The following is a 12,874-nucleotide window of genomic DNA, read 5'->3' as shown; positions in this document are numbered from 1 at the left end:
TGTAACTGCTGCTGCTGTCTGCAACCAGGGACTCCAGGATAGGAGGAAGAGGCCTACCTGGTCCTGCGGCCTCCTCTGAAGCATTCCGCGCCCGACTGGAAGCCAAGCTTGTCAATCCAGGCTGACCGCTGGATCAGGGAACCAGTCAGAGCCAAGAGTCGCACGCTGTGGGGTTAAATCCCACACACTACCAGAACCTCCCCACTCCCACCTGTTCCCAGTGCGTCGGGAAGTAAAAACTCCCCCACCCCTCCCCCAATGTTTTTTTTACACTGTTAGCTGAGGGAGGGATATTGGTCAAAACATTGGGGGGAAACCCCCGTTCCTCTTTCAACAATGCCATGGGAACCAGTGGAACAGGCAAATTACAAAAGCAAAGCAGTGTTTTGCTTTTGTACAGGCAAATTAGTCGTTGGTTCAATGTTTCTGAAGGACAGCACCTGTGATAATACAGTACTCCTCAGGACAGCAAAATCACCAACTCAGAAGCGAGATATTATCAACAGAACTAAGCTGAGACTTATGAAACATAGAAACATATAAAATAGGTGCAGGAGTAGGCCATTCGGCCCTTCGAGCCTGCACCGCCATTCAATGAGTTCATGGCTCAACATGCAACTTCAGTACCCCATTCCTGCTTTCTCACCATACCCTTTGATCCCCCTAGTAGTAAGGACTACAGCTAACTCCTTTTGAATATATTTAGTGAAGATTTTATCATAAAGTGAAAGACCACAAGACAAAATAATCATGCATGGAGTATTTGCACCTATGCCAAGAATTTTGAGCTTTTGCTCAGTGCGCAGCATTCTCTCTTGCTTCGGAGTCAGAATGTCATGCGTTCAAGTCCCACTTCGGAGATTTGAGCCCATAATCTAGGCTGACATAGAAACATATAAAATAGGTGCAGGAGTAGGCCATTCGGCCCTTCGAGCCTGCACCACCATTCTATAAGATCATGGCTGATCATTCCCTCAGTACCCCTTTCCTGCTTTCTCTCCATAGCCCTTGATCCCTTCAGCCGTAAGGGCCACATCTAACTCCCTCTTGAATATATCCAATGAACTGACATCAACAACTCTCTGCGGTAGGGAATTCCACAGGTTAACAACTCTCTGAGTGAAGAAGTTTCTCCTCATCTCCGTCCTAAATGGCTTACCCCTTACCCTTAGACTATGTCCCCTGGTTCTGGACTTCCCCAACATCGGGAACATTCTTCCTGCATCTAACCTGTCCAGTCCCATCAGAATTTTAGATGTTTCTGTGACATCCCCTCTCATCCTTCTAAACTCCAGTGAATACAGGCCCAGTCGATCCAGTCTCTCCTCATATGTCAGTCCCGCCATCCCGGGAATCAGTCTGGTGAACCTTCGCTGCACTCCCTCAATAGCAAGAACGTCCTTCCTCACATTAGGCACTCTTAGTGCAGTACTGAAGGAGTGCTGCACTGTCGGAGGTGCCGTCTTTCATATGAGATGTTAAACCGAGGCGCAGTTTGCTCTCTCAGATGAGTGTAAAAGATCCCAAGGCACTACTTGAGAAGAGCAGGGGAGTTATCCTCGGTGACCTGGCTAATATTTATCCTTTAACCAACACCTAAAATAACACATTTTCTGGTAATTATCTTAATGCTGTTTGTGGGAGCTTGCTGTGCACAAATTAGCTGTCGCATCCTAGATTACAACAGTGACTACACTTCAAAAGCAACGTTCCCGTAATTTCATTTTTGATTGTGCGGCCCCTTTACGGAACTGCGTGGCCCATTCTCAGTTGAACTTAAACATTGCAAAAGCCGATCCCAAGCTGCGCTGGACTGGCAGAGGAACTGCACGACCGCACAGCTTATAGGGAATGTTGTTCGAAAGTCATTCAGTGGCCGTAAAGCGCTTTGGGACATCGAGGTCGTGAAAGGCGCTATAGAAATGCACGTCCTTTCTTTCTTGAGTAGACTTACTTAGTTAGTTTCTAGTAGAGTATGTGTGTTCCACCTACCTCGCTGTATTCAACATCCCGTTCATCCTCGTTAATCATGATCATATAGGGCCGTCGAGGCAAACCAGGTGCTTTCAGCCCGAGGATAAAGAGCAGAAACGTACAGATGTATCGCACCATCCACAGACCGAAGTGTACCTGGGAGACAGAAATAAACATCAGCCGTTAATGGAGATGGAATAAGAACATACAATATGCTGGAAATCACAGTGGGTCAGGCGGTGTCTGTGGAGCGAAACACACAATTGTTTCGGGTCGACAACCTTTCGTCAGAACTGGCAAATGTTTGAAAAGAACACATTGTTAAGCAGCACTGAAAGTGGGAGAGGAAGAATAGAAGGGTTCCTTTACGCCTTTCAGTGCTTCTTAACAATGTGTTCTTTTCAAACATATGCCAGTTCTGACGAAAGGTTGTCGACCCGAAACATAGAAACATAGAAAATAGGTGCAGGAGTAGGCCATTTGGCCCTTCGAGCCTGCACCGCCATTCAATGACTTCATGGCTGAAAATGCAACTTCAGTACCCCATTCCTGCTTTCTCGCCATACCCCTTGATCCCCCTAGTAGTAAGGACTATATCTAACTCCTTTTTGAATATATTTAGTAAATTGGCCTCAACAACTTTCTGTGGTAGAGAATTCCACAGGTTCAGCACTCTCTGGGTGAAGAAGTTTCTCCTCATCTCGGTCCTAAATGGCTTACCCCTTATCCTTAGACTGTGGCCCCTGGTTCTGGACTTTCCCAACATTGGGAACATTCTTCCTGCATCCAACCTGTCTAAACCCATCAGAATTTTAAACGTTTCTATGAGATCTCCTCTCATTCTTCTGAACTCCAGTGAATACAAGCCCAGTTGATCCAGTCTTTCTTGATATGTCAGTCCCGCCATCCCGGGAATCAGTCTGGTGAACCTCCGCTGCACTCCCTCAATAGCAAGAATGTCCTTCCTCAAGTTAGGAGACCAAAACTGTACACAATACTCCAGGTGTGGCCTCACCAAGGCCCTGTACAACTGTAGCAACACCTCCCTGCCCCTGTACTCAAATCCCCTCGCTATAAAGGCCAACATGCCATTTGCTTTCTTAACCGCCTGCTGTACCTGCATGTCAACCTTCAATGACTGATGTACCATGACACCCAGGTCTCGTTGCACCTCCCCTTTTCCTAATCGGTCACCATTTAGATAATAGTCTGTCTCTCTGTTTTTACCTCCAAAGTGGATAACCTCACATTTATCCACATTATACTTCATCTGCCATGCATTTGCCCACTCACCGAACCTATCCAAGTCGCTCTGCAGCCTCATAGCATCCGCCTCGCAGCTCTTCTGTGTTTCTCTCCACAGACGCCGCCTGACCCACTGAGATTTCCAGCATTTTCTGTTTTTATTTCACATTGGGACATCCGCAGTATTTTGCTTTTTATAAGAACACACAATGCTGGAAACACACAACAGGGCGGCAGCAGCAGCAACAGCAACAGAAAAAAGACGGGCTCATGTTTCAGATAGGTGCCCTTGCCCAGAACTTCAGGTAGAAATTTCCCACACCAACCCGTGTGGCAGAGACGCCGTCGGTATTCGGCGCTTTGAGGTTTTCTTTTGCTCGGGGCGGAGGCTGACGGGCAGAAGTGCCCTTGCAGCGGGTCTGTTGCCCCAACCAGTCATCTGCTTCATGCTGACACGTCACAACGTCTCTCACCTTCCGTTCGAGGGGAGGAGCGCTACGAGCTCGGCATACTTTTAAGTTAGGTCCACTGGGCCCAGCAGGGAGGGTTTCGGCCCGGCCAGCAGCCTGGCATCCAAGAGGGGATGGCAGGCTGCCTGTTGGCAGCCCGGCCGAACCCGGGGGCACAACTGTCGGGCCGACCCGTCAGTCAGCCAACAACAAAAAGAAAAAACATGGCAGCCGCAGCAGTGCGCCCTCCCCTTTAAGGGCGGCCGGGCCACCACGCTACAGGGAGTGCACCGACACAAAAAGCTGTCGCGGACACCGACTGGGCCACTCCCACGGGGCAATTTCCCAAAGGGGGTCCCCGTCGGTCGGCAAGTGGTCGGTGCGTGCACGCCGCGGCGGAAAAACGGGCGAAGCGGTCCCGAGCACCACGCCAAAACTCACGAAAGGCAATTTACAAACTGGCAGCCCCTCTGCGGAGATCTGGCGCCCATTCCGTACCGCCCCGTGGCCACTGCCTTCCCTTATCGGGCAATTTCGGCCCCGGAGTTTCATTCTCTGATCGTCACTGTGCATCGTAAGGTTCCTGCAAGAGCTTGCTAAAACAATTGCAGTTATGTGCTTGTTGGTTGTTATAGGATGTTGTCAAATATCCTTTGCCCTTCTGTGTCGATATTTTGCGATATTGCCATAAGCCCAGTTACTTCATCGAAGAACTCAATCAAGTTAGTCAAACACAATTTGTCTTCACCAAATCCGTGCTGACTTTCATTTATTAACCAATACTTTTCCAAATTTTTTAAAAATTCATTCCTGGGATGTGGGCATCGCTGGCAAGACCAGCATTTATTGCCCATCCCTAATTGTCCCTTGAGAAGGTGGTGGTGAGCCGCCTTCTTGAACCGCTGCAGTCCGTGTGGTGAAGGTGCTGTTAGGGAGGGTTCCAGGATTGTGACCCAGCGACGATGAAGGAACGATGGCATATTTCCAAGTCAGGATGGTGTGTGACTGGGAGGGGAATGTGGAGGTGGTGGTGTTCCCATGCGCCTGCTGCCCTTGTCCTTCTAGGTGATAGAGGTCTCGTGTTTGGGAGGTGCTGCCGAAGAAGCCTTGGCGAGTTGCTGCAGTGCATTTTGTAGATGGTACACACTGAAGCCAGGGGGCGCCGGTGGTGGAGGGAGTGAATGTTGAAGGTGGTGGGTAGCGGGCCGATCAAGTGGCTACTTTGCCCTGGATGGTGTCGAGCTTCGAGTGTTGTTGGAGCTGCACCCATCCAGGCAAGTGGAGAGTGTTCCCTCACACTCCTGACTTGTGTCTTGTAGATGGTGGAAAGGCTTTGGGGAGTCAGGAGGTGAGACACTTGCCGCAGAATACCCAGCCTCTGACCTGCTCTTGTTGCCACAGTATTTATGTGGCTGGTCCGGTTAAGCTTCTGGTCAATGGTGACCCCCAGGATGTTGATGGTGGGGGATTCGGTGATGGTAATGCCGTTGAATATGAAGGGGCAGTGGTTAGACTCTCGCTTGTTGGAGATGGTCATTGTCTGGCACTTGTGTGACACGAATGTTATTTGCCACTTATCAGCCCAAACCTGAATGTTGTCCAGGTCTTGCTGCATGTGGGCACGGACTGCTCCATTATCTGAGGAGTTGTGAATGGAACTGAACACTGTGCAGTCATCAGCGAACATCCCCACTTCTGACCTTATGATGGAGGGCAGGTCATTTGATGAAGCAGCTGAAGATGGTTGAGCCTAGAACATTGCCCTGAGGAACTCCTGCAGAGATGTCCTGGGGCTGGGATGATTGACCTCCAACCATCTTCCTGTGTGCTGGGTATGACTCCGGCCAGTGGAGGGTTTCCCCCTGATTCCCGTTGACTTCAGTTTTACTAGGGCTCCTTGATGCCACACTCAGTCAAATGCTGCCTTGATGTCAAGGGCAGTCACTCTCACCTCACCTCTGGAATTCAGCTCTTTTGTCCATGTTTGGACCAAGGCTGTAAAGAAGTCTGGCGCCAAGTGGTCCTGGCGGTACCCAAACTAGACATAGGTGAGCAGGTTATTGGTGAGTAAGTGCCACTTGATAGCACTGTCGATGACAAGTTGTATTACGTTGCTGATGATTGAGAGTAGACTGATGGGGCGGTAATTGGCCGGATTGGATTTGACTTTCTTTTTGTGGACAGGAATAGCTGGGCAGTTGTCCACATTGTTGGGTAGGTGCCAGTGTTGTAGCTGTACTGGAACAATGGCTAGAGGTGCGGCTAGTTCTGGAGCACAAGTCTTCAGCACGACAGCCGGGATATTGTCGGGGCCCATAGCCTTTGCTGTATCCGGTGTGTTCAGCCGCTTCTTGATATCACGTGGAGTGAATCAAATTGGCTGAAGACTGGCTTCTGTGATGATGGGGACCTCAGGAGGAAGCCGATATGGATCATCTACTTGGCATTTCTGGCTGAAGATGGTTGCAAACGCTTTGGCCTTGTTTTTTGCACTCACGTGCTGGGCTCCGCCATCATTGAGGATGAGGATATTCATGGAGCCTCCTCCTCCTCCCGTTAGTTGTTTAATGGTCCACCACCATTCACGACTGGACGTTGCAGGACCGCAGAGCTTTGATCTGATCCGTTCATTGTGGGATCACTTAGCCCTGTCTATAGCATGCTGCTCCCGCTGTTTAGCATGCATGTAGTCCTGTGTTGCAGCTTCCCCAGGGTGGTGCCTCATTTTTAGGTACGCCTGGTGCTGCTCCTGGCATGATCTTCTGCACTCCTCATTGAACCAGGGCTGGTCCTGTGGAAATTTACTTTTAGAAGTTACATTTCCTGTTAAATGTACCCTTTAGTAATAAAACAAAATGGAGTCCCGGTCCTCCCAGAAGCTCCTGCAGCAGACAGCCTGCTTCTGCATAAACATACTAACCTTGACTGATAGCTGATTAAATTAAGAAAAGCAGGAGCCATCTGTTTGAGCGAGGGAACCTTGAATATACTCACTCAGCCAGAGCCTAACCACCAGATAACAGAATGTCCTGTTGTGCTCCCGATTAATAACAGTTGCTATGCTAAACCTTAGAAGTGCTAGATAAGGTTGTATAGATATGTAAAGACTAAAACAAGGCTGTGGTGTTAACTAAGTGATTAAAGAACTCCTTATCTGTATTTGCTGACTGCAAGGGCAGAACTGATACACGTGATGGAACCAAACTTGTTTGTTCTTCTGTATAAAGATATTGTGATTTTGTACCACTGTAGAAGTCTTCGCTCAGCCTTTGACTGAGTGAGGCTTTTCCTTGCTGCAAGTAAAACTTATTAAAAGAACATCTACCGGAGCTGTTTGTGTCAGAGTCTTATATTGAGAGTCGAGATTTCGACAGTCCCCTGGCTTGATGGTAATGGTAGTGTCATGTATTCAACTGTTATTGTAACCCATGTATAAACTGACCCAAGTTGTACACCGTGAGAACACTGACCACTAGGTGGTGAACTTTTGGGAGACACTCCTAACCCTAACCTGGACTTTCAGGTATAAAAGGGGAAGCTACCCCCACCTCCTTCATGTTTTTGTTTGTAGTAGACGCCTACTCCAAATGGATTGAGTGTGACATTCTTAATTCAAGCACATCCTCTGCCACGGTAGAAAGTCTACGGGCAATGTTCGCCACCCATAGTCTACCGGACGTCTTGGTCCGCGACAATGGCCCGTGCTTCACAAGCACTGAATTCCAGGACTTCATGGCAGGAAATTATATCAGCCATGTCAGAACGGCACCGTTCAAACCGGCCTCAAACAGCCAAGCGGAACGAGCAGTGCAGATAATCAAACAGCGGATGCTCAGAATCCAAGGGGGTTCCCTACAAAGCCGCTTATCACGCCTCCTGTTGTCCTACAGATCCTGACCACACTCGCTCACAGGGGTTCCACCCGCAGAGCTGCTAATGAAAAGGACGCTCAAAACCCGGTTATCCCTTATACACCCCACCATGAAATAAATTGTTGAGAGCAGGCGCCAGTCACAATATGACTACCATGACAGGAATGCGAGGGCGCGATGTATTGATGTCAATGACCCTGTTTTTGTCCTCAACTACGCTGCAGGGCCCAAATGGCTCGCAGGCACTGTGGTTGCCAAAGAGGGAAATAGGATTCTGGTAGTTAAACTTACCAATGGACAAATCTGCTGCAAACACGTGGATCAAACAAAAGGGAGGTTCAGCAACCCCATAGAAGAAACAGAGGAAGAACACGACGTAGAGTTCACTCCACCACAGGTGACCGAACACCGGAACCAAGTGGAGGAGAGCCCAGTCACTGTGGGCAGTCCGGACTGGCCTGGGGCACTACAAACAGCAGATACTCAGGCCAGTGCCCAACAACCAGAGCCCCAACTCAGGCGCTCTACAAGGGAGCGTAAACCACCAGAGAGACTTAACCTGTGATCCCAATAAGACTTTTGGGGGGGGGGGAAGGTGATGTCATGTTTTCAACTGTCATTGTAACCCATTTATAAACGGACCTAAGTTATATACCGTGAGAACACTGACCACTAGGTGGTGAACCTGTGGGAGACACTCCGAACCTGGACTTTCAGGTATAAAAGGGGACGCTCCACCCACCTTCTTCACTTCAGTGCTGGCTAATAAAGGTTACTGTTCACAGAGTGACCTTCTCTCAAGTATGGGCCTCGTGTGCATTTATACTGTATAGTAAGGGCATATTAGGTACAGTGAGCGATATGCAGGGCCATGAGGTTACAGATTGTGGTGGAATACAATTCTGCTGCTGCTGATGGCCCACAGCACCTCATGGATGCCCCGTTTCCAGCTGCTAGATCTGTTCGGAATCGATCCCATTTAGCCACACAACACGATGGAGGGTGTCCTCAGTGTGAACACGGGACGATGTCTCCACACTGACTGTGCGGTGATCACTGCTATCGATACTGTCATGGACAGATGCATCTGCGACAGGTACACTGGTGAGAACGAGATCAAGTAAGTTTTTCCGTCGTGTTGGTTCTCTCACCACCTGCCGCAGGCCCAATCTGGCAGCTATGTCCTTCAGGACTCAGCCAGCTCAGTCAGTAGTGGTGCTACCGAGCATCTCTTGGTGACGGACATAGAAACATAGAAAATAGGTGAAGGAGTAGGCCATTTGGCCCTTCGAGCCTGCACCATCATTCAATAAGATCACGGCTGATCATTCCATCAGTACCCCTTTCCTGCTTTCTCTCCATACCCCTTGATCCCTTTAGCCGTAAGGGCCATATCTAACTCCCTCTTGAATATATCCAATGAACTGGCATCAACAACTCTCTGCAGCAGGGAATTCCACAGGTCAACAACTGAGTGAAAAAGTTTCTCCTCATCTCGGTCCTAAATGGCCTACCCCTTATCCTAAGACTGTGTCCCCTGGTTCTGGACTTCCCCATCATCGGGAACATTCTTCCTGCATCTAACCTGTCCAGTCTTGTCAAAATCTTATAAGTTTCTATGAGATCCCCTCTCATCCTTCTAAACTCCAGTGTATAAAGGCCAGCTGATCCAGTCTCTCCTCATATGTCAGTCCCGCCATCCCTGGAATCAGTCTGGTAAATCTTCGCTGCACTCCCTCAATAGCAAAAAAGTCCTTCCTCAGATTAGGAGAGCAAAACTGAACACAATATTCCAGGTGAGGCCTCACCAAGGGCCCGTACAACTGCAGTAAGACCTCAAATCCTCTCGCTATGAAGGCCAACATATCATTTGCCTTCTTCACCGCCTGCTGTACCTGCATGCCAACTTTCAATGACTGATGTACCATGACACCCAGGTCTCGTTGCACCTCCTCTTTTCCTAATCTGCCACCATTCAGATAATATTCTGCCTTCCCGTTTTTGCCACCAAAGTGGATAACCTCACATTTACCCACTTTATATTGCATCTGCCATGCATTTGCCCACTCACCTAACCTGTCCAAGTCACCCTGCAGACTTTTAGCGTCCTCCTCACAGTTCACACTGCCACCCAGTTTAATGTCATCTGCAAACTTAGAGATATTTATTATACTCAATTCTTTCATTTAAATCATTAATGTATATTGTAAAGAGCTGGGGTCCCAGCACTGAGCCCTGCAGCACCCCACTAGTCACTGCCTACCATTCTGAAAAGGACCCGTTTATCCCGACTCTCTGCTAACCAGTTCTCTATCCATTTCAGTACATTACCCCCAGTACCATGTGCTTTAATTTTGCACACCAATCTCTTGTGTGGGACCTTGTCAAAAACCTTTTGAAAGTCCAAATACACCACATTCACTGGTTCTCCCTTGTCCACTCTACTAGTTACATCCTCAAAAAATTCTAGAAGATTTGTCAAGCATGATTTCTTTTTCATAAATCCATGCTGGCTTGGAACGATCCTGTCACTGCTTTCCAAATGCGCTGCTATTTCATGTTTAATAATTGATTCCAACATTTTCCCCACTACTGATGTCAGGCTAACCAGTCTATAATTACCCATTTTCTCTCTCCCTCCTTTTTTAAAAAGTGGTGTTACATTAGCTACCCGCCAGTCCATAGGAACTGATCCAGAGTCGATAGACTGTTGGAAAATGATCACCAATGCATCCACTATTTCTATGGCCACTTCCTTAAGTACTCTGGGATGCAGACCATCAGGCCCAGGGGATTTATCGGCCTTCAATCCCATCAATTTCCCTAACACAATTTCCCGCTTTATAAGGATTTCCTTCAGTTCCTCCTTCTCACTAGACCCTCGGAATCCTAGTATTTCTGGAAGGTTATTTGTGTCAACCTTCGTGAAAACAGAACCAAAGTATTTGTTTAACTGGTCTGCCAGTTCTTTGTTCCCCATTATAAATTCTCCTGAATCTGACTGCAAGGGACCTTCATTTGTTTTCAATAATCTTTTTCTCTTCACATATCTATAGAAGCTTTTGCAGTCCGTTTTTATGTTCCCAGCAAGCTTCCTTTCATACTCTATTTTCCCCCTCCTAATGAAACCCTTTGTCCTCCTCTGCTGTATTACAAAATTCTCCTAGTCCTCAGGTTTGCTGCTTTTTCTGGCCAATTTATATGCCTCTTCCTTGGATTTAATACTATCCTTAATTTCCCTTGTTAACCACGGTTGAGCCACCTTCCCTATTTTATTTTTACTCCAGACAGGGATGTACAATTGTTGAAGTTCATCCATGTGATCTTTAAATGTTTGCCATTGCCTATACACCTTTAACCCTTCAAGTATCACTCGCCAGTCTATTCTAACCAATTCACGTCTCATACCATCAAAGTTACTTTTTCCCAAGTTCAGGACCCTAGTCTCTGAATTAACTGTGTCACTCTCCATCTTAAGAAAGAATTCTACCATATTATGGTCACTCTTCCCCAAGGGGCCTCGCACACCAAGATTGCTAATTAGTCCCTTCTCATTACACATCACCCAGTCTAGGATGGCCAGCCCTCTAGTTGGTTCCTCGACATATTGGTCTCGAAAACCATCCTTAATACACTCCAGGAAATCCTCCTCCACCGCATTGCTACCAGTTTGGTTAGCCCAATCAATACGTAGATTAAAGTCGCCCATGATAACTGCTGTACCTTTATTGCACGCATCCCTAAATTCTTGTTTGATGCTGTCCCCATCCTCATTATTACTGTTTGGTGGTCTGTACACAACTCCCACTGGCATTTTCTGCCCTTTGGTATTCCGTAGCTCCACCCATACCGATTCCACATCATCCAAGCTAATGTCCTTCCTTACTATTGCATTAATTTCCTCTTTAACCAGCAACGCCACCCCACCTCCTTTTTCTTTGTCGATCCTTCCGAAATGTTGAATACCCCTGGATGTTGAGTTCCCAGCCTTGGTCACCCTGGAGCCATGTCTCCGTGATGCCAATTACATCATATCCGTTAACTGCTATCTGCGCAGTTAATTCGTCCACCTTATTGCGAATACTCCTCGCATTGAGGCACAGAGCCTTCAGGCTTGTCTTTTTTAATACCCTTTGCCCCTTTAGAATTTTGCTGTAATGTGGCCCTTTATGCTTTGGGTTTCTCTGCCCTCCACTTTTACTTTTCTTCTGCAAGACATTGAAGTTCCCCACCCAGAGTACATTCTGTGCCCTTGCTAGTCTCACTGCTTCTTCCAAGTGGTGTTCAACATGGAGGAGTACCGATTCATCAGCTGAGGGAGGGCGGTAATCAGCAGGAGGTTTCCTTGCCCATGCTTAACACGAAGCTATGAGCCTTCATCTGGACTGGAGTCAATATTGAGGACTCCTAGGGCCGCTCTCTCCCGGCTGTATGCCACTGTGCCGCCACCTATGGTGGGCCTGTTCTGCCGGTGGGACAGGGTCAAGGATATCACCGAGCGGCTGCAAGACATTCTGGGGAGAGAGAGGGTGCCAGAGGTCGTGGTCCATATCGATACCAATGACATGGGTAGAAAGAGGGATGAGGTCCTGCAGGCAGAGTTTAGGGAGCTAGGAGAGAGATTAAAAAGCATGACCTCAAAAGATAGTAATCTCCGGGTTACTGCGGTGCCACGTGCTAGTGAGTACAGAAATAGGAGGATAGAGAAAATGAATGCGTGGCTGGAGGTGGTGCAGACAGGACAGGATATATCTTCATTTGGAAAGACATGGATTAATCAAGGATAGTCAACGCGGATTTGTCAAGGGAAGGTCGTGTCTGACTAACTTGATTGAATTTTGAGGAGGTAACCAGCAGGGTCGATGAGGGCAGTGCATATGATGTAGTGTATATGGATTTTAGCAAAGCTTTTGATAAGGTCCCACATGGCAGACTGGTCACGAAACTAAAAGCCCCTGGGATCCAGGGCAAAGTGGCAAGTTGGATCCAAAATTGGCTCAGAGGCAGAAAGCAAAGGGTAATGGTCGATGGATGTTTTTGTGACTGGAAGGCTGTATCCAGTGGCGTTCCCAAGGACTCAGTGCTGGGTGCCTTGCTTTTTGTGGTATATATCAATGACTTGGACTTGACTGTCGGGGGTATGATTAAGAAGTTTGCAGATGATACAAAAATAGGCTGTGTGTTTGATAATGAAGAAGAAAGCTGTAGACTGCAGGAAGATATCAATCAACTGGTCAGGTGGGCAGAACAGTGGCAAATGGAATTCAGTCTGGATAAGTGTGAGGTAATGCATTTGTGGAGGTCTAACAAGGCAAGGGAATACACATTAAATTG

At 47.8% G+C, this 12,874-nt stretch overlaps 1 protein-coding gene across 4 annotated transcripts in view; it reads right to left on the bottom strand.

The window, feature by feature from the left end:
* abcb6a (ATP binding cassette subfamily B member 6 (LAN blood group) a) overlaps positions 1-12,874 on the bottom strand; it is a 341,190-nt gene that overhangs the window by 287,046 nt on the left and 41,270 nt on the right. For all 4 annotated transcript variants that reach the window (XM_070875170.1, XM_070875168.1, XM_070875171.1 and 1 more), the window contains one exon: positions 1,993-2,130. In XM_070875170.1, the coding sequence (XP_070731271.1) occupies positions 1,993-2,130 (138 nt within the window). The remainder of the gene's footprint in view (positions 1-1,992; positions 2,131-12,874) is intronic.

Source organism: Pristiophorus japonicus, chromosome 3 (assembly GCF_044704955.1).
Source record: "Pristiophorus japonicus isolate sPriJap1 chromosome 3, sPriJap1.hap1, whole genome shotgun sequence".
NCBI classification, from domain to species: domain Eukaryota; kingdom Metazoa; phylum Chordata; class Chondrichthyes; family Pristiophoridae; genus Pristiophorus; species Pristiophorus japonicus.
Note: the sequence above shows the minus strand (reverse complement) of the source record. Positions and strands in the feature narration are given on the sequence as shown.